Raw genomic sequence first — 20,133 nt, 5'->3', positions numbered from 1 at the left:
TCTCAATCCGTCCCTAACACTGATCATTTTGCAGAATCTGAGAGATTACTCTCTCTCTATTTAACAAAGAAGTTTTTTATTTTCTATTTTAGGTTCACATGAAAAAGTATTGCCCTTTGTATCCAGTTTCATGCCCTAACAACTGCAGTCACACTTGTTCAAGAGACGAGGTAATATATTGGCTTTTCGGGAGGCTCTCTTAAACTGCATGTATAGTCAAAACTTTTTTTTTATGTAATGATTAGAGTAGGGAAGGTTTAGAACTCCTGTTTGGTTTTAAGTGTTGCCTACATCCCTGCTAGGTAGATTCACCCTGTGTATTTTGTCATTGAGACAGAAAGGGACAATGTATTTTAGAGTTGTCCCCATAACAAGGATAAATGTAGCTTGTACCCTGCCAGCATGCTGTAGAGAAGGACCCTTGCTCTCTCTGTCAAAGCAGTAGGCTTTCTCCAGATGCTCAACACACCCCTGTTGAGTTAAAAGAGAACTATATAAGTGTTTTCCCCATAGTTCTCTAATGGTCACGGGAGGACATATACTAGAGTCCTCCCATTACCCAAATCTCAGTATATCACGAGCTACAGCAGCAGGAAGCTGACAGCGCCGCAGCGCCAATCACAGGTACTGAGACATTATCCTGGTCCGCAGTTGCAGAGATCGGGATATGTCTCAGTGCCTGTGATTGGCGCTGTCAGCTTCCTGGCGGGCTCGGCACGTGGAGCTGCGAACACGCCCGAGCCCATCACTACTAGTCAGCTCTGGAGGATCGGAGCGGGGAGGGGGGAATCCCTGCAGGGAGCCGTGACTGACAGTCACCACTCTCTGCAGGGAGATGATCGAGAAGTGAGCGAGTGACGGTATGTATTCGCTCACTTCCTGATCTATTGAGCCGACGTGTGACAGTTTCATTGTCACACTTCAGCTCAAACTATGAGGATGAGTGATTTTCACTCACCTCATAGTTCTCCTTTTAAAGCTAGAGCTCTCAAATAGGTAGGGAGCATGAGCTTTGCTGATTGCAGAGCTATAAGTATGACCTTAGCAGGGGGGTGACAGACCTCTGTGGAGAGGCCGCTGCTTCCACACAGCAGATTCATGATCATTCTCAGAAGCATGTTGGCAAGGGACAGGCTTTCCGACTATGGCTACTTTCAAAACTAAACTTTGAACATCATTTGTTTTCATGTATCTGGAATATATTTAGCTTATTTAAACTTAATTGAGATTTAAGATAAATACTGCAATAGTACCTCAGAAGGGTCTATTTATAAATATTTTCACCCAAGATTCACACATTTTTATAACTGGGGCTGATCCTGGGTGAATGTTGTGTGACTCTTTTGAGACCACTTTATAAATAAAACCCTCTGTGCCAATGAAAATACATTATAATCTCTTTAACCCCTTCATGACTGAGCTTGTTTTTGGTTTCTGTTCGTAAATGACTGACACACTTTTGACATTTTTGCTGTGTGATTCTTCCACGTCAGTAATATACTTTCTTACAAAGTGCACCCACACATATTATATATTGTTTTTTAGAGGACAGATAGGGCTATATATTTATATCACATATGTGTGTCTAACGCCTCACTTAGGACAAATACAAATTAAAAAAAGAGGAAAAAACGTAAAAAAAAAACTTTTTTTCCCAGTTTTGATTTGTAGTATTTTTTTTTAACAAAACCAGCACAGCTAAAAAAAAATGCAATACATACATTCATTTATTTGTCCCTTATTTTTAATTTTTTTACACTTTTCACTATTTTTTTTAATTTATTTACACTTTTCACTTTTTTTATACTGACAAATTTTATTTATTTAATTATATCAGGCAGTCATTGTGAATTAATCTCACTATTACTGCTTGATAAATTAATACATTTTTTTATTATTTATTTTTTTATTATCAGGCTGCTTCAAACTTCAGAACAGCCGATAATAAGTTAGTGACACTGATCCTGCAGCAGTTCAGGATTCAGCTGTCAGTGAATGTTTCAGAAAACTTAAACATTCTACTTTCAAGAATAGATACATTATGTGTCTAATATATAACATTTTGTATCTATTCTTGAAAGTCAAAAGATAAAAAAAAAAAAAGCCAGTATAGCTTGAGAGAGATATCTCTCGATCTATACGAGCTGTCAGAATGCCGGCAAAAGCCGACATGTGTGTCTGCTTTGCTGTGACTCTCAGACACCCGATATTAAGGTATCGGGTGTCTGAAAAAGGTTAACCCTTTCAGTAATGGATCTCTAGATAGTTAGACATCTATTACTGAAAGGTAACGGCTGATTCTCAGCGGTTAGCAGCCTTCTAGTGCAGCAAATAACTCGTCACGTACAGTGTACGTGACAAGTCATTTGGTCCCTTTGTGGCTGGACGTACAGTGTACGTCTCCCGTCACGAAGGGGTTAATATCCAATTTTAACCATAGTATACCTTTAAAGACAAGCCCCACTGCTACCAGTTGTGTGTCCTATCAAAGATCAATCATCAGAATGTTTTTTTTTATATATTTCTCTGTGATTCTTTTTTTTTTTAAAGTGGATATATTTGTTTTTTAGTTGGATGAGCATTTCATCATCTGTCCTGAAGCCGACGTAGATTGTCCTTTTACACATTATGGCTGCTATGTAAAGGTAAGCAGCTAAAACAATACATATTCGTGTTTCAAAGGTGTTGTACCAGATAATGTGACTGATTCAATATTGGTGAAAATAAAGTGTCAGTGTCATCCTTGGCTACTAGATTTCCAAAAAATATATCCACTGCTCAGGGAACCACATATACTATATGGGCAAAAGTATTTGGGAACGCCAAGCTATAGCCTCCATAGGTGGGTGGGACCACTAAAACAATATATTCGTGCCCATGTTTTTGGAATAGAATGTTCTCCATATAGGTGTGATGGCCAGGTGTCCACAAAGCTGTGGCTATATAGTGGAGCTAATCCATATATCTAATCACAAATCTGGACACAAAAATGAGATCTAAACAACAGCAGCAGATAAATACCACTCTTCTTGGTGCATTCCCACTGTGAACTACATATTATGTGCATACAACCTCCTCCAGCTAGTAAACTGGCCAGGACGCGTGCGCATTGCTGAATGTTGAGCAATGCATGTAATAGCGATTATACCTCAGACTGGAAACCAAACCTATGAGGATTGAGGGGGCAGATCAACTAATGCAAAATACATTTTCGAAATATCAGTGCAGAAAACAGTATATATAATATTATATATCACTTCCACATTGATTTTTACCACAAGGGTTTCGTGACACGTTACGTTTTCAGCATAGAAGGGCTGAAGTCATTGCTAGTCACAGATCCTCCTCTGTGCAGTAAGAAGCATTTGCTAGCTCTTAGCGCCCTCTGATTACAACTATAACCTTTTTATCCAAGGCTTGCTCCCTACTAGCGTACTTACTATGCTGACAGTTTTCCTTCTGTCCTCCTTTGATTTAGACATACTTTATATTAAAGGAGAACTATGAGGTGAGTGCTTTCCACTCACCTCATAGTTCTAGCCGACCTGTGCCAATGAGACTGTCGCAGATCGGCTCAGTAGATCGGGATGTAAGCGAACACATACCGGCGTTCGGTCACCTCTCGATCCTGTCACGGCTCTCTGCCGTGACGGGAGGGGCTGGATTCCTCCCTCCCCGCTCCGATCCGATTCAGCAGCTCGCGGTATACTGAGCCTAGGGTGACGGGAGGACGCTAGTTTGTGTCCTCCAGTTACCCTAATGAGAACTATGGGGAAAAGCCTTAACCCCATAGTTCTCCTTTAAGGTCAATCACATGTACTGTTACAGTTGTCACTGACAGCTTCTACAAAGAGAGTAAGCCAGGGGGCCCCATCCAAATTTCTGTATGGGGCCTTAGATTCGTAGTTATGCCCCTGATTTTGGATATATGGGGAAGGCAGATTAGAACCTCTGTCAGATTTTAGCTACTATTACCCTGTTGGGGAGACTCATCCTCATGAGATCACTAGCACGGAAAGTGAGAGAATAATCTGCCAAGTGGGGAAACACAGGAATGAACAAATTTTTTTGGGAAAGGGTTAAAAATCCCTGTCAGGATTTAATTTCAGCTTGCGTCCTCCTTGGAGAGATTTCCACTCATTTCCACAGTTGGGACAAAGACAATAAAAACCTGGTACAGATTATAACCACTGAATCCAATACAAAATATTTGGGCTAGAGTGCCGCTTGAAGCTGAACATATAAAGCAGATATAAAAGACGCAAATGAATACAACTCTGCAATCATTAATACATCATTAAAGTGAATCTCCAGGAAAACTACTTTTTTAATTGTGTTTGGTCCAGAGAAGTTATGTGTAATACTTTGTCAACTTCAGCTGGGGATGCAAAAAAATGTTGGTTCTATTCCTGTATGATACTACTGTCAGCTAGGAGCTTCAGACTGTCAGTTTTGACTCATGTATAGTAAAGAAGAGAGTAGCTGGCTCCCAACCTTCCTCTCTCCTCATCCATTTACAAAATGCCATGTATACTTTTCACTGAATTTTTAAGGTGTTGGACGGGGCAGAGGAACGGCAAGTAAACCACATAATCTTCCCTTATCCATTCACAGAATAGCAAAAATACTGCAGGGGAGATCTTTGGGTTGAATGTAAATATTTCAGCAAAAATTGGTTTTGTGGTATTTTTTCTTTTAATGTGAACCTGTGCCCATATCATGCATTCTAAAGTATTTGCGTGCTCTGAACCAGCAGTAAAGACGCTATGAAACAATCATTCATTTAGCACTGAAGTTGTGAGCATGGCAGAGAAATTTACAATGTTCACATCACAGGCACTGAAATCTTAGCTCTATTACTTTCGATTGCATAAAGTGAATAACTCCACAATAAAAGCAGCTAGAGAGCTCCTTTAAAGTTTATCAAGACAATGAGGTTAGTTATAAAACTTCCACCTAGCCACACACTGTACAAATGCTGCATTCCTGTTACTATATGAAGCCAAGAGCATAGGAAATTCCTAAGCTCATCAGCTTCATCTAGGGGCAGGAATGGCATTCACCCAGCATGTGGCTGGGTGGAAGATTTATAAATTGACTCCTATGTAAATAGTTTAATGTCTACAGTCTGGGCACAGGGGCACTCAAAAGAGCTGATCATTTTTATCTTATTTTTTGGCTGGAGTTCTGCTTTAAACTTTACAATGTTCAGCTTAAACGTTACAATGCTTTTCTTTTATCTTTGCAGGTAAAAAGGGGAAAACTGAAAGTGCATGAAGAGACCTTTCTTAAAGACCACATGCTCTATGTACTGAACAGAAACACAAAACTTGAGAAGCAGGTAAACACTTATTTATGAACAGGCACATCCTAGATTGTGAGTTCTTTGGAGCAGAGCTGTCATCCCTAGACTGTCTAGTATGTAACTGTAAAGTTTGTTTTCTTTAAAAAGCGGCATAGCCTGAGCAGAAAAGCCTGTCCCCTGCCAGCATGCAGGTCACTCTACAGAAGTATGACACGCCCTCTGCTGAGTCAGAGCTAGAGCTCTCCAATCAGCAGCGAGCATGAGCTATTATGAGTGCAGAGATACAGGTCTGACCTATTAGGGAGACGTGTCAGCCCTCTGCAGGGAGACCACTGCTTCTGAATAAAGTAGAAAGGGGTTAGACAGTTTGTCGAGTAAAATCTCTGTCTGTATCTCTGCTGGGCAGATTCACCCTTCCATTTGTTCTGATGACCATTGTCCCAGAGACAGAAGGAGAGCAGAAATCCAGAATTTTAGAGTTGTCACTAGGGATGCACTGAAATTTTGCCCGCTGAAACAAAATGCTAAAAGGGCCAATTTTTGCCCGGAAAAACGTGGTACATCTCTAGTTTCTCTCCTCCTCGCTGGGTGCTGCTCTGTGTCCCCTCTGACATACAGCACAAATATATCCAAAGCCTTCACCTTGCTAACGTATCAGCATTATTTTACCTGGTAATGTACACTTACTTATTCATTCATAACATCCCTGCCATGCCGGAACCTACAGAGCAGCTTGTCGGGATGACGTCAGCGCTAGCCCTAGGTGTTCTCTATCACACTAGTCTTTCTCCTTACTGAAATCCCTTGCTTGGGAATTTGTGGATGATGTCCGTGGAGGGTGGACAGATGGATAAGGCAAGTAAACTCCAAGACTCAAACAAGATGGCACCAGCTTTAGCAACATCAGGGATAGAGTGGCGTACACCAGCAAACAGAATAAGGGTAGAAATGCAGGTCTTTTCAGCATTTACCAAGCATTCGCTCAACTGAGTTTTTGTTATGGACTACAGGCATAAAAGTATTTACCTGTCTCACAAGTTTGTATGCAACTTCACTGATTTCAGTATATTGTATTCTTTCACAAGATGCTGGATTTGAAACAAAGTCTGGAACTAAAAGAGAGCACAATTCAAGAGCTGTCTACCACAGTCAAATGGTGTGAGAAGGAATGTCGTCAGTTTGGGCAGCTTGGTGGCACCAATGGAAATCACATCACCACTTCACAGGTGGGAAGAAGGCCTATCACTGCTAGCCTTTTGTGTGCTGATGATAGATTGCCTTTGAAATACAGCACATGCAGGACATACTGTACATATCCCACACACATCAACCAGTTCACACATGTATTTGTTCCACTAGGAATACCAAAGGTTGTTAAAGCCGGGCATTATCATACAATTTAAAGGCATCCTTGAAATTGAAAAATGTGTTTTAACATATATTGGACTGTGACACTTTAGATTGACTGTCAAATAATCTGTCAAATGAAAGGGTGCTGCAAGCAGCTACCTATTACAGCACCTCTGTCTAATGTAGCTTAAAATGCATCTTCCTGGGCATGTCAGATGGACAGGCCCGGATTTCCCGCAAGGCCACCGGGGCCCGGCCTCGGGGCGGCAGGGCGCAGAGGGCGGCAGCGGTGTCCTTGTAGGGAAGTTGCGGGCGCCAGCAATGAGGAAGCCGTGGCAGGGGGGCGTATTGCGGAACCTGGCCTTTGGGCGGCAGGGAGAGTAAATCCGGCCCTGCAGATGGATGGTGTTATTAAATCCACCATATGTGCCATACATTGACATTTTATCTCTGACCCATTGTAAAGGAAGAATTGAGCCCGCCCCCAGAGACAGTCCCCAATAGGTTGATAAATCTTTGTGTTCTATTAAGCCTCTCCAAACACCAGATAAGCTTGCTATCACCACCTAGGTGAGCACAAACAAGCCAAACATTTGAAATCTGGAGCTTGGAGCTATTGGCTAGTTTATGGCATCGTTTCTAAATTTCATCAACTCATCATAGGACTTATTCTTCTCCTGTGACATAAGAGTCATCAGCTTGCAAAAATACTTTATATAGCTTTGAGGTTTTTAAAATGAGGACACCCAGGATGTGTACATACACTTCTCAGCCATTGCAACCAATGCTCACATGTTTGTTGGATAAGGTGAAAAATCAGACCCTGTGTAAAGTAACTTTGTACCAAATGTCAGCTGCTTTTTCTTTCCTAGACTCTGGCCAGTTACATGGAGAAGGCTTCCTGGCTGGAAGATCAGGTGATGCAGTTAGTGCAGTTAATAAGTGAAGAACAAAGCCGCCATGACTTGAAGCCATTAATTGAGGCCATTGAGTGTATCAAGCAGAAGGTGACTGCCATTGAGAACTACAAAGAACGCATAGGTATGTATCCACTTGTAGTAACTGGGGAACAAGAATGATCTAAAGAAAGGACAGAATAGTAACAGGTTGTAATATTGTCTTTATTGTATTTAGTAAATAAAGCTGTATACTAATAGTTTCCTTTTTAGATGGTCAGACGACCAAAACACCAGGAGAGCTAAATCACCAATATATTTTTATAGACTGTGCTTAACTTCCCAGGTTTGTACACCTGCCATTAGGGTTCCAACTCTCCTATTTAAATTGTTTCTTGTCATGGATAACACAATAGGAGGAGTGGATATATGTCTACTGTTGCAGGAATCCAAAGCTAGCCATAGGCATTAGAGAACAGAGGCTTGTACATGAGCAGTCCAACCAGGTCACAATGCTTGTTCCTCCCATACAGAGGAATACTTTAGTCACATAAGCATTCCTGTTTGTGGTATAAAGAGCTGTGCACCGGCAATCCTTTTTCCATCTTTCTAACCTGTTCTTGCAGTTTGTTCCCTGAGAACACATATTTTTGGGCTTTGCTGTGTTGATTTGAAGACAATAAGACATTATCTGCTTGGCCATAAAAAAAAAAAACATATAGGGAAACCAACCTTTCTTTTTAAAAAATGCTTTTTGTGGCCAGGTAAATAATAAATATTGCAGAGAAAGATGATTTACCTATTTGTGTCAGCAAGTTTCAAATGTCTGGTTCTCCATGATTTAAGAGAACTGTCGTGTTGTGAATACTGACCCGAATAGCAGGATCTTAAATAACAAACACAGATAAGTAATTTACTGTCATTTACTACTTTGTAGGTAGAGATGGTGCCTGTCTGGCTTCTCAGTCTGCAGGCTTTCAACAAGTTTACAGCTGGTGAAAGGCTTATTATGAAAAAAATAACACAATTCCCCGGATATGTGTCTTTTCTAAGCTAAGTAACTATAAGAATAAAAGCATAGCAATAAAAATACCATTATAATTTTCCATTAAATTATGAAGGCTTGGGGAAACCCTACAGTAGGTACCGGTAGTAACAGAGCTGGGAACAATCGAAGGCGGTGGGAGAATGTTGCCACTTGAAATCACAAGGTACAAAAAAGCTAGAGGGTGACTCAGCCCATCAGACTACACCTATTACATCAGATCGGAGCTGGGTAGATAAAACGTGGTAGGTCTGTGATTGGAACAGGAGATAGCAAAGATCTTGCTACCTGTGTACTCATTGAGGCATCTTCCACATTCAAGGAGTGGCCTCTAGGAGAATGACAGATGGGGAAGCTTCTGATTTATCCTGAAGCAAATTACTGGTCACTGGATCTTACAGTATGGGGTAGAGATACATAATGAGAGCTTTGTGCCCTCTCTTCATAGAAAAGGGGTTGATTGGAGCTTAGTCTGCTTGCCATAATGAATCTTGGTAACAACTGAATGTACTTAGTTCTCTTTTTGCTAATCATTAGAGAGCCTTGTCTTTGCAGCTAGTATAACAGTCTTTACTCTTCTTTAATTTATTGATCAGATAATCTGGAGAACCAGTTCAACAAGCAAAATATGCAGATAAACCTCCACAAAGCTCAGCTCAGCAGCAATGACGATCGATTCAAACTTTTAGAGAGCACCTGTTACAATGGCAAGCTGATCTGGAAAATCACAGACTACGAGAGGAAGAAGAGGGAGGCGGTGGAAGGTCGTGTGGTCTCCATCTTCAGCCAACACTTCTACACCAGCCGGTGTGGTTACCGCCTCTGTGCTCGGGCCTACCTCAACGGGGATGGTTCAGGCAAAGGAAACTATTTATCGCTGTACTTCGTAGTCATGAAAGGAGAATTTGACTCACTCCTCTCCTGGCCTTTCAAACAGAAGGTCACTTTGATGCTTCTTGACCAGGGTGGGAAGAAGAACACTATAATGGATGTTTTCAAAGCTGACCCCCACAGCAGCAGTTTTAAAAGGCCGGAAGGTGAAATGAACATTGCCTCCGGGTGTCCACGCTTTGTGTCTCACAACCAGCTGGAAAATCCAAAGAATGGCTGCTATATTAAAGACGATACCTTGTTCATTAAGGTTGTTGTAGATCTCACTGATCTGGAAGAGTTATAAGACAATGTCAGGAACATAATAAAAACCAGAAAGACTTAGATGTGGAAGAGCCAGAATTGAATCCTGAACTAAGTTAGCATTTACAAAAAGTATGCTGAAAGTGAATTTGTAATGTTGCCCATTTAAGGCAAAGTGAGGTCCTCTTGATAGCTGGCCGCCTCTTCCGATGATACTTATTTTGCCTGCACTCCCAGACCATCTGGGGAGTGGGGGGCACCTGAGATTATGCAGGGCTATTGACTATTCCTTTACCCATATGTGTCAGTGTTCAGACCTGGCAATTTGTCCCTCAGCGGCCGAGCACTGCTTCATGGGTGGAGGGGAGAAGGTCACATGCTTCCCCATACCTGGAAGTACCAGGTCCTTCCAAGGGCTCTCCCAGGTGAATGAAACAGCTGAGAAGTACAGTAAAGAGAAGTATCAATGGAAGCAGTGGTGTTCTTATCAAGATAACCTGTCAATTTAATCTTATTTGCTGCTAGTGTGGACTCATCCTTGTATTGTAAGCTGTTGCAATAGGTGCAAAATATGAGTATCCTCACCTTGAGTGGACATGCCTGCTCTTGCAAAGATTTACTGGTCTAGATATTTTGTATTGAATATCCTTAATGTATATGTTTTTATAGTTTTTAAATCTACAAAGTGTCTTATGAATGTAGGCTCCAAAAGAGCATTTCAAACATAACAGGGCTGTATTTCCCAAGCATCTTTTGTTCATGATATTTCTCCCTTTTTCTGGCCACATCTAGACATCTTAGATCGAGGCAGATAAACCCAGCAAAGAAACTGTATAAAAAGGGGAGCAGGGTTTGCTGAAAGAAGTAACAAGTCTCTATTGGACAAACCCGTGCAATCATCTTTCTTTGGTTTGATGACCGGAACAGTCGAATTGTAGTGTTGTTCTCTAAGAAGTCAACATTCTGCTTATAAATTTAGTTTTTGCAAAAAATATGACGAGAAAAAAAAAAAAGGGTATTATGCAGGTGTACCTAGTTCGGCACAAGGTCTAAATACAGCCCTGTCCAAAAGTCATTCGAAACGCCTCCCAAGTGCCAGTATGTTTGATTTTTCCACACTTAATAAGTCTGTCTTGGTATTCTCAGCAAAAAGTTTCCCAGCACACTCACCAGCCAGCATGCAAAAAAACTTGTCTCACCGCTAAGGTTAAAAACAGAGGTTTTAGTGCGGTCCTATAGAGGTGCCTTGGCGCGGATGTGCGGCTTTCACATTTTCTGCAGAAGACGTGTATCTAAACCTCTGTTTTCAACCTTTAGTGGTGAGACAAGTTTTTTTTGCATGCTGGCTGGTGAGTGTGCTGGGAAAACTTTTTGCTGTTACTGTTTAAAGCCCTTCTGTGTGCACCTTGCGGTAGAGCTGGTAAAGAATTGATGAGTGCGTTTGCCATTTGTTTTGCTTGTCTTGGTATTCTGACGCATTTTGGTGCCAAAAGGTTTCCACAGCCTTAAAAATAAAAACCAATGCTCACACCTGAAAATGTCATGCTAAAGCTGGCCATACACTGTAATATTTTCTTCCTTCAACCCTCAGGCTGAATTAAGATACTGTATAACAGATTCCTCCATCAACGCTTATGAGCAGGGATTGCGGAATCTCCCGCTATATTCATTGTATTCTGACGGCGGCTGGCAGTCGCTGTTAGCATACCTGAACAGAACCAGCAGCTGACTGGCTGCTTACACTGTTCATTTAAATATTTTCTGACCGGCTGCTTCGATCAGCTGAAAAGGGTCCCGCTGGGGACCACGGTGTGGATTTCATCTGGTTCATCAAGAACCAGCTGATCTTCACATAGTGTATGGCCAGCTTTAGTTACCTAACCCTCAGGACTTGTTGACACCAGATACAGTGCATTCCAGAGCGGTTAGCTGTTGAAACGCACATCCATGGTATCGCTGCGAGTACTATTTTTTCTGATCCCACTGGACTGGAACGCAGGCGTTAATGCGCCACACGTTCTGGTGCAGGCGATCGCACTGCGGACGGGGGGGAGTTATGGGGGGGCGTGGCTGCGGTGACATTGAGTTCAATGCAAAGCTACGCCCCCCTCCAGCCCCAGAATGCAGGAAGCCGGCCAGGATGTGATACAGTGCGTTCCAGCAGTGAATCGTGCTGGAATGCACAGTAAGTGGTGTGAACAAGCCCTTAGGCCCCATTCACACCTGAGCGTTTGGTAGTGCTATAACGCTGGAGAGGAGGAACACCATTGTTCTCAATGGTCCCTGTTCACTCATAAGCATTTTGTCGCTGGTACCAAAATGCCTGTAGCCCAAAAAAGTACATGAGCTCCTTTTGGAGCAGTCGGGTATTTTGGCTCCAACAAAAGTGCATACAGTGTGTTTTTAAAGCAATGTTCTGCCTAGTATCTAGCTTTATGGCTAGAAGTAAAAAGAAAATAAAAACACCCAAAAAGACTCTCAGCTCAAGTGTGAACGGGGCCTAAACCTCCAGGAATCCCCTATAACACAACCAATAAAGTCCAATTGAATTCGCAGAAATAAATATTCTCACAAATAGACATTCAGCTAACAACATCCATTTTCTTAGCCATGCACGGTTAGAACTTCGATCGAACATTCATTCAAATTTGTTTGTCAGAACATGCGATGATGCCATCATTGAGTCAACTAATTTTGCTTGAAAAGCCCTTAAAAGGTTTGTCCAGACCGGCTAATGGAAATGGAATCCCAGATGTATTAAACAGGTTTCTTTTGGGCCGCGCACATGTGCATTAACATATGTACGATTTTGTCCCTAAAGAAAATCACATTTACGGTTCGAATTTTGTTAGTTCAGATATGAAACAAGAAAAACGTTCAATCCTGGGCCTTCAACGGACGTTGATTAGACCTCACGAACCATTAGAAAATCAAATGAAACATTTTCAAAGGAAATGCTACTGATGTATAGTCAGTTCTCATCCATTTTCCTACTATAGCAGTGTTTTCAATGTCATTGCACAGTCCAGTAGTCACCAGAATTTCACCACTCAGTCCAGTGCACTTTAACTGCCCTTATATTGCAGAGAAAGAGAGAGGTGTGTCTAATAAGTGTGTGAGGACACCTTTGGTGTGGCTGCTACTCAGTTATGCCAGCACAGAGCACTGGAGTGGGAAGGCTGGAAGCACATTTTCACTAAATAAAAAAAATAAACTCACATTATACAAAAATAGGCTTGCACTTTTATATTAGTCATTTGCATTGCAATTAGGCTGGATATCCCCACAGTTGTGGATGTAGAGATAAAAGAGCAAGGGTGAGGTGACTGGAGCTCTTGCCTCTGGCACGTGGGGGGGGGGCTGCAGCTTCTCCTCTGGATCCTCTGCAGCAGACATCTGAGAAGTGAAGCGCTGCGGGGGGGAGCCGCTGCCACAGCCGCATTGCCGAGCGGTAAGGAGAGAGTGAGACCCGCTCGGCCAGGATCTCACACCCAGCAGCTCTCTCTCTCCTCAGCGCTCGGCTATGCTGCTGTGAAATAACTCTGGGTGGACGCTCCATAAGTGGGAAGAGGTCTGCTGCCTACTGGTAATGCTTACGGAGTGTGGAAGAGGGGGTGTTTAATTGTGACTATAAGACTGAAGGGTTTGGGTCAGTTGGATATTACTTCTTTTGTAATGATGGAGGATGCAGAGCCTGATCTAGGGGGTAGCACGGTGGGGGGACCTGATAGGAGGTAAGAGAATAACACAAGGCTGGAGGGACACTAAAGAATAGAGAGTACAGGAAATGGAGAATAGGGAGCGTGGCCATAGGTCCATTATGAATGGTTTTTATTTCTGGGCCAAAATTGGAGTCTGGGGGTGCCAATAAGGCCCCCCAGTTGACACGGTGGTATACGGCCGCTGTGAGAACGGACATTGGCAATTTATAAGCCACAAACACGCTCATCAAGAAAGAAGTCCATATCTGCATACTTGATCTGGAATAGCCAAAGTATTGAAGCCAGAGATTCAGCATGACAACCAGAATTTGCTGAAGGTCAGGTCAACACTGGCAGTCCCTCTGTTTTTCCCAGCAAAGGTTTTTTTTTTAACCAGTCAGGGCCATGAAATAATTGGTTGTTATGGGTTACTGCACCTTGCCTTGAAATAAAGCTTGTTTTGGTCTGGTCTAAAATAACAAAGATATTCACTTGATCCTTGGCTGCGCATGGCTGCTAGACCAGTCCACGCTGCTTCTACTCCCCGCTCATGCGGACTAAACCTTGCTGATATCATCACATGTAATACAAGTCCATTGACTTGTATTAGAGGTGAGGATGCCAAGGGACATGCCAAAGCAGAGGGGAAGAGAGCTAAGTGGTCTCTGTCGTAGGACTGAGGATCGGGTGAGTATATATTTTTTATAACAAAGGGTTAAAAATCTCAGAGCTTGGGTAGTACATTGTATGTTAATGTCCTGTCTCTTAGTCTGACCCTTATTTCCACATTACCATCTATTTAACCATTTCGCTGCCGCCGCCACATGGCTTGTGCCAGCAGCAGTGGGACCTTATAGATCACTTACACAGGCTGCCTAAGGTGCTGCTCCTGTCGTCATGTATCCCGGGTTCCATTGCACCTCCTTCCTGTGGGCGTGGCAGGTGTGGGCTGCCGGAGAAGAGGGAGACCAGTTAACATCTGTTCGCTAATTCCCTCCATTGAATCTGGAAGCGACGATGATTTTGTCACTTCTGATTTCAGAGCTGTCATTGCCCGGATGCTGTGGCCTGCGATGAAGAGCAATTTGTACTCGATTAGCTTCACCGAAGTGCAAAGGTGACATTAGGGGTCTAATCATTGATTGCTGTTAACTCTAAACTGATGACCTGTAATTGTTTTTATAGTGTCCCCTAGGGGCGATTATGGGTACTGTAGTTTTTTTGCCATTTCACAGGTGCTCACAATTTTGAAACTAGACACATCTGGTATCTTTTTACTTGACGCAACCTCACATATATGTTCCCAAAAATTGAGTATTCTTTTGTGTTTATGTGCACTAAAATTACCTTAAGGGCATTTTTGGGGTTTGATAAACAGGTGCGCTTATATTGTGTGACATAAAAAATTGCAACTGCCACCATTTTATTCTACAGGGTCTCTGCTTCCGGAAAATATGTAATTCTTAGGCGGGGATTAAGTAATCTCCAAGCAGTGCCAGCAGCAAAATAGTTAAAGCAATTGAAGCTTTCTATAGAGTCCTATTTACAATCCCGCTCTAAAGAAACAACTAGAAAGGCAAGACATATTTTCTTATAATGATGTGGAGGTATGTTGTGTGAATGAGAACACACAGCAAACATATAGCAGGGGATTCCTCAAATTTGAATTAACAAAGGGGAAATACACGTGAAAGAATAAAACAATCTATAACAGTAATCTCCACATCTACCTTGCAGTGGAGGTGAACAAAGGCAGACATGTTTGAAGTCCAGCCTGGGTGACAACCATTGTTCCCTGCATAGATATAGCGAGGGGTGAGTGTTGTCACTTCAGGACAGGAAGCCTGTTATTCGCAGGATCACCAGGTGAAAATAAAGAAAAAACAAAGCCCGAAAAAAGAAGTTTTTTTACTGCCACATCTAAGGATTGGTAAGCTGAAATATACACCACCTAGCCCAAAAAAATAAGGTCACCACCTGGATTTCGGGAAGTGTTATGATCTGAGGTTTCTTCAGTTGGTCAGGTTTAGGTTCAGTAACATTGTGTGCCCAAAAAATAAGACCAGCTACCTCCCTGAATATACTGAATGATCAGGTTTGCCCATCAATTAACTTTTTCTTCCCTGATGGCACATTGGACATATTCCAAGATGACAATACCAGGAATCATCGGGCTCAGATTGTGAAAGAGTGGTTCAGGGAGCATGAGACATCATTGTCACACATGGATTGGCCACCACAGAGTCCAGACCTGAACCCCACTGAGAATCTTTGGGATGTGCTGGAGAAGACTTTACGCAGTGGTCAGACTCTCCCATCATCACTACAAGATCTGATGACAAATAAATACAACTCTGGATGGACATAAATGCTGTGACATTGCATAAGCTTCTCGAAACAATGCCACGGAGAATGTGTGCCGTGATCACAGCTAAAGGCGGTCCAAGCAAATATTAGAACGTCTGACCTTTTTTTTGTTACATTTTTGCTTTTATATTATGGATGTATAAATTATATCGCAGAATTATGTCCACATCTGTCTTGAATATATTGCAGAACTAATCGAATTCTTGAAGTATAAAAATATAACTTATTTTCCAACAAGCTTTGTGGGTTCCTTTCAGGGACAAGTTTTGGGACGCAGACTGGGGTGCAGAAGAAATGCCCACTTCGTGCCAATTCACCGGTTGCTGGTACTGTGCGTTGCGTGTATTGTGCATGTTACATGCCTTGCACCTCGGCAGGCCTTTCACTACGGAGTGAGTTGCCAAAGCACCAGAAAGGGCAACACAAATGTACATGTATTTTTTTTCTGATGTGACCTCGTCTTTTATATTTAGCAAGAAACGGGTATCCTATCGTGCCTACTGCACTAAAACTAGTTTGATTGTATTTTGTACTGAAAATATGGGTTTGATGAAATGTTGCACGGTGTGATCTGATATAAAACAAATATGGACTGCCACTGGTAAACTTCACAGGGGTCTCCAATTTAAGAATATCTAATGTTGTGATATTAGTCAAAGGGGTTTTCAGTTATTTCACATGGTGATGAAATCACATACAAGGGATGCTGCTTCCTTGTAGGATAAGCTGGTCCTTAGCAGTGGCCCTGATATCCTGCTTTAGGGGGGCTCCTTTCCCTATGGAGTCACCCTTGTTTGTGCCAGGAAGCTGTGTGTGTCTCCACAAACACACAGCAAGACAAGTCACTCTCCTCCCCTCCGCCAATAAGAGAAGTTCATTGTTAGGGTTTTCACACACTTTAAGCGGTCGCTACCAAAACAGGTGTCCCCACAGGCAGCATTCCCCTCACTTCCTGTTCTGGTGACAACTAGAAAAACTAATTTAAAAGGCAATAGAGTGTCAAATATTTACTAAAATGGAACATTTTAAAGAAAAAAAACTGAATAACTGCTTTAATGTACTTTGAATATATCACATTCTTTTCAGCAATCAGCAATTCACCATGTTTAGGAAACACATGTTTTAGGAGCCACGAGCATGCCAACCACAGAGCACAAACCAATCACGAGATAGTCCATTTCTTGGTAGTATTTAGGTGATTCAAGTGCTCGCCCAAGTATTTGTGTGGGGGGAAATTGGCCCGTTTTTGGGCCTTCACCTCCTCATACTGTCTCTGCCTCCGCTCGGCGGCATGGCGGAACTCCTGGTCTTTGGTCATGTAGGGCCGGCTTATCCAATACTCCGTCTCGGCTTCTATCGCCAACCTCTCAGTCAGATTCTTCTTCATGCACCATGTGATCACCCGAGGCCGTCTGTACTTGCCAATCCACTGACGACCCGATATGCCTTTCCGCAGGATGTTTGTCAGGAACATGGTCACTTCACTCCTGAAACAGGTTCATAAGTCATTAAAGTGGAAGGTCACCCGAGAATTACTCTCTGAACATTAACCAGCCATAGAACACATGTACCTTCATACATGCATAGCATGCCACTTGTCCAGCAATCAGCCACTTCCAGTGACACCATGCAACTCATAGAAGTCTATTTATACACAATTTGCAGAGCCATTGGCCCCTATGAATCTCTGTAAATGTATGTAAAAAAAATAAAAATGAACATTCTTGTTATATTTTCTATACAAGTTGAATGTATTTTCAAATGTCATCTTGTATTACTGCATTGTGGCCACTAGTTGGAGGTGAGGAGCATAGCAAATAAGTATTTCCTGTGCTCCTCACCTCCATCTAGTGGTCGCAATTCAGTATTACAATAAAATAAGGCTTTCCTGTGCTCCATCTAGTGGTCGCAATTCAGTATTACAAGGAAATAATGATTTCCTGTGCTCCTCAGCTCCATCTAGTGGTCGCAATTCAGTATTACAAGGAAATAAGGATTTCCTGAGCTCCTCATCTCCATCTAGTGGTCGCAATTCAGTATTACAAGAAAATAAGGATTTCCTGAGCTCCTCAGCTCCATCTAGTGGTCACAATTCAGTATTACAAGAAAATAAGGATTTCTTTCATGTGCTCAACTACATTTAGTGGCAATTATGTGGCATTACAAGATGACATTTGATAATAAATTTCACTTATAAAGTGTCAGTCACCCCCCTCCCCCTGTTGTCACATGCATCCTTGACAGCATGTCATGTAGCATCCAGTCATGCTTTAGCATTAGAGGGGCTGAGCAACACCACGAGTTGCATAGTGTCACTGGTAATAGCTGGAGCTGGGAATTGCCAGTAAGTGTCACGGGAAAGCTGCAGGGGGGTGGGCCTGGCTGGATGTACTATGCACATCCCTTTCCCTAGGGTGGCGGGAGGACGCTAGTTTGTGTCCTCCCGTTACCCTAAGGAGAACTCTGGGGAAAAACTCTGACCCCATAGTTCTCCTTTAAGTATTTAGATGATGCTTTTTGTTAGTGTGTATAGCATGCCCAATGTCCCTGAGCGCTCATTCACACAAGCAGCCATGTCTTACCATGACCACTGGTGTGAGCTCAGAAGTAATCACTGCCGATTACAACACATTACACTCTGGGTTTTTTTTTGTTACAACTTTATTGAAATGTCAAAACTGACATTTATTTTTTTTTTACAGAAGAGTGTTGCAATGAGGGTGTAATGCATGGGAATCCACTGTAGTGAAACAAAGTAATGCATATCCGTTGGCGGATTGTCCCTGCTGTGTAGGTGTTCATCACTTCCAGGTTCACCACTGTCATTCCATGGCCAAGGGGGAGGTGCTAATCAAGAATGATCAACAGCTATGGCAACAAAAGGATTAGTGCCCCCCTTCCCAGCGGAACACACTCTCCTTTGTTGTCCTTCCCCCCCACGGTTCCATTCAGCCATCAGAGGAAAGTCCTGCGTGGGGTACAAGTCTCCGGAGTCATAGCTCCCCCAGGGTATTGGCCTCCCTGTATAACAGCACTGATTGGCACAGTGCCATCACATGATCCCCATACCCGGAAGTACTGGGTGTTTCCTTCAGCTCCTGGCTGCATACGAGATATTGAAGCAAGGCCGGCATGAGGAACATGAGGGTGTTACTAAGGCTGACCCCCTTCTGAAACTGCTATGTGCCTGGCTGCTACTATAATGCAGCTCTCACAGCTGAAAATACAAATATTTACAGGAAATTATTAATGGATTGAATCTCTTATTTACAAACCTCTGTCAAGTCAGTGACTCAAATTAAAGTCCAGAACGAGCATAACAGCCTGGGACCTGGCATTTTAAGGGACACAGGTTAGTGGCAGTCTGCATGATTGCTTTACAGGGAAGCTATGAAGGTGTGGGGCTGTCAATGCTGCCTTGTGATAATACTGGACTCCCGGCTGCCATGCTGATCCCACAGCTTCACTACACCACATCACTGACATGGAATATGCAGATTAGAAGATCTGGACTTTACAAATCTGCATTTTTTTTTCTGGGTCATCAACTCAGAACACTTTAAACCAGAGGATCACCAAAGCAGCCAGGCAACTAGTATTTTCAGGAGATATTCCGTGGAAGTCTCTGTATTTCGGCCATATTTCCAGAAGCCAGGCTAACACGTGCATGGCTTGCCCTTACCAGGCAGTCACGGCCATCATCAGTATAGACACACCACTCACCTCTGTCCTGTAGCTCACATGAGCAGCACAGCACCACCTTTAGTCCTGCCAGCTATGTGCCCCCCAGAAGGCACAGCAGAATACCGACCCAGCCGCTTTCTATTGCCCTTCACCGTACGGACTCCGAGAGCCCCGCCCCGGAAATGTTTCTCCGCCATATTTTGCTGGGGCAGAAGCTAGATAGAAGATAGATTTTTATTATATGAAACAACTCTCGCAGGTGATCATTTACAACCAATATGAGTTAATTTCTGCATGGGTACACCGAATTTGCTTTCTCACCGCCGGTCTGCCAGGGGTAAAGATGGCGGTGTGTGTCTGCTAGTTAATGGCGGAAGTGACGTGAGGAGAGCGGTGTCATGGCGGCGGAGAGAAGCGGGACTGAGCGGTGAAATTTGGGTAGTGTTTGTGACTTATGGTTCGGAGGTGAAAGGAAATAGGTCAGTAATGGGGGGGGGGGGGAAAAATCTGTGAAACCACAACTCCCAGCATGGCCTGGCAGCTCTTGTGATCATTAAAGAGAACCAGGCTTAGGTGTGCTTGTGAATATTTAGTATATATTCATTATCACTGTGCAGGCTTAGGTATGGAAAGCTTATCCTGTGGTATATA

The 20,133-nt window shown here is 42.8% G+C and overlaps 2 protein-coding genes across 3 annotated transcripts in view; one reads left to right on the top strand and one right to left on the bottom strand.

Moving 5' to 3' along the window:
* Positions 1–9,800, top strand: part of TRAF5 (TNF receptor associated factor 5) — a 39,459-nt gene extending 29,659 nt beyond the window's left edge. For both annotated transcript variants that reach the window (XM_018553252.1, XM_018553173.1), the window contains 6 exons: positions 93–170; positions 2,571–2,645; positions 5,249–5,341; positions 6,391–6,531; positions 7,528–7,696; positions 9,193–9,800. In XM_018553252.1, coding sequence (XP_018408754.1) covers positions 93–170; positions 2,571–2,645; positions 5,249–5,341; positions 6,391–6,531; positions 7,528–7,696; positions 9,193–9,773 — 1,137 coding nt within the window. In that variant the 3' untranslated portion in view covers positions 9,774–9,800. The remainder of the gene's footprint in view (positions 1–92; positions 171–2,570; positions 2,646–5,248; positions 5,342–6,390; positions 6,532–7,527; positions 7,697–9,192) is intronic.
* A 5,889-nt stretch (positions 9,801–15,689) lies between these two features.
* Positions 15,690–17,295, bottom strand: MRPL57 (mitochondrial ribosomal protein L57). The gene is made up of 2 exons (XM_018554921.1): positions 16,954–17,295; positions 15,690–15,700 (listed from the first exon to the last, which is right to left on the bottom strand). Exon 1 carries the CDS (start codon positions 17,270–17,272, stop codon positions 16,961–16,963), a length of 312 nt encoding a protein of 103 aa, XP_018410423.1. The 5' UTR covers positions 17,273–17,295; the 3' UTR covers positions 15,690–15,700; positions 16,954–16,960.
* Between the last annotated feature and the right edge of the window lie 2,838 nt (positions 17,296–20,133).

This window comes from Nanorana parkeri, unplaced genomic scaffold, assembly GCF_000935625.1.
Source record: "Nanorana parkeri isolate BGI_ZX_2015 unplaced genomic scaffold, ASM93562v1 scaffold1, whole genome shotgun sequence".
Lineage (NCBI taxonomy): Eukaryota > Metazoa > Chordata > Amphibia > Anura > Dicroglossidae > Nanorana > Nanorana parkeri.
This window is presented reverse-complemented; position numbering and strand designations above follow the sequence as displayed.

Coding starts and splice junctions, on each gene's coding strand:
- MRPL57 (XM_018554921.1), bottom strand. CDS start 17,272: ATGTTCCTGACAAACATCCTGCGGAAAGGCATATCGGGTCGTCAGTGG.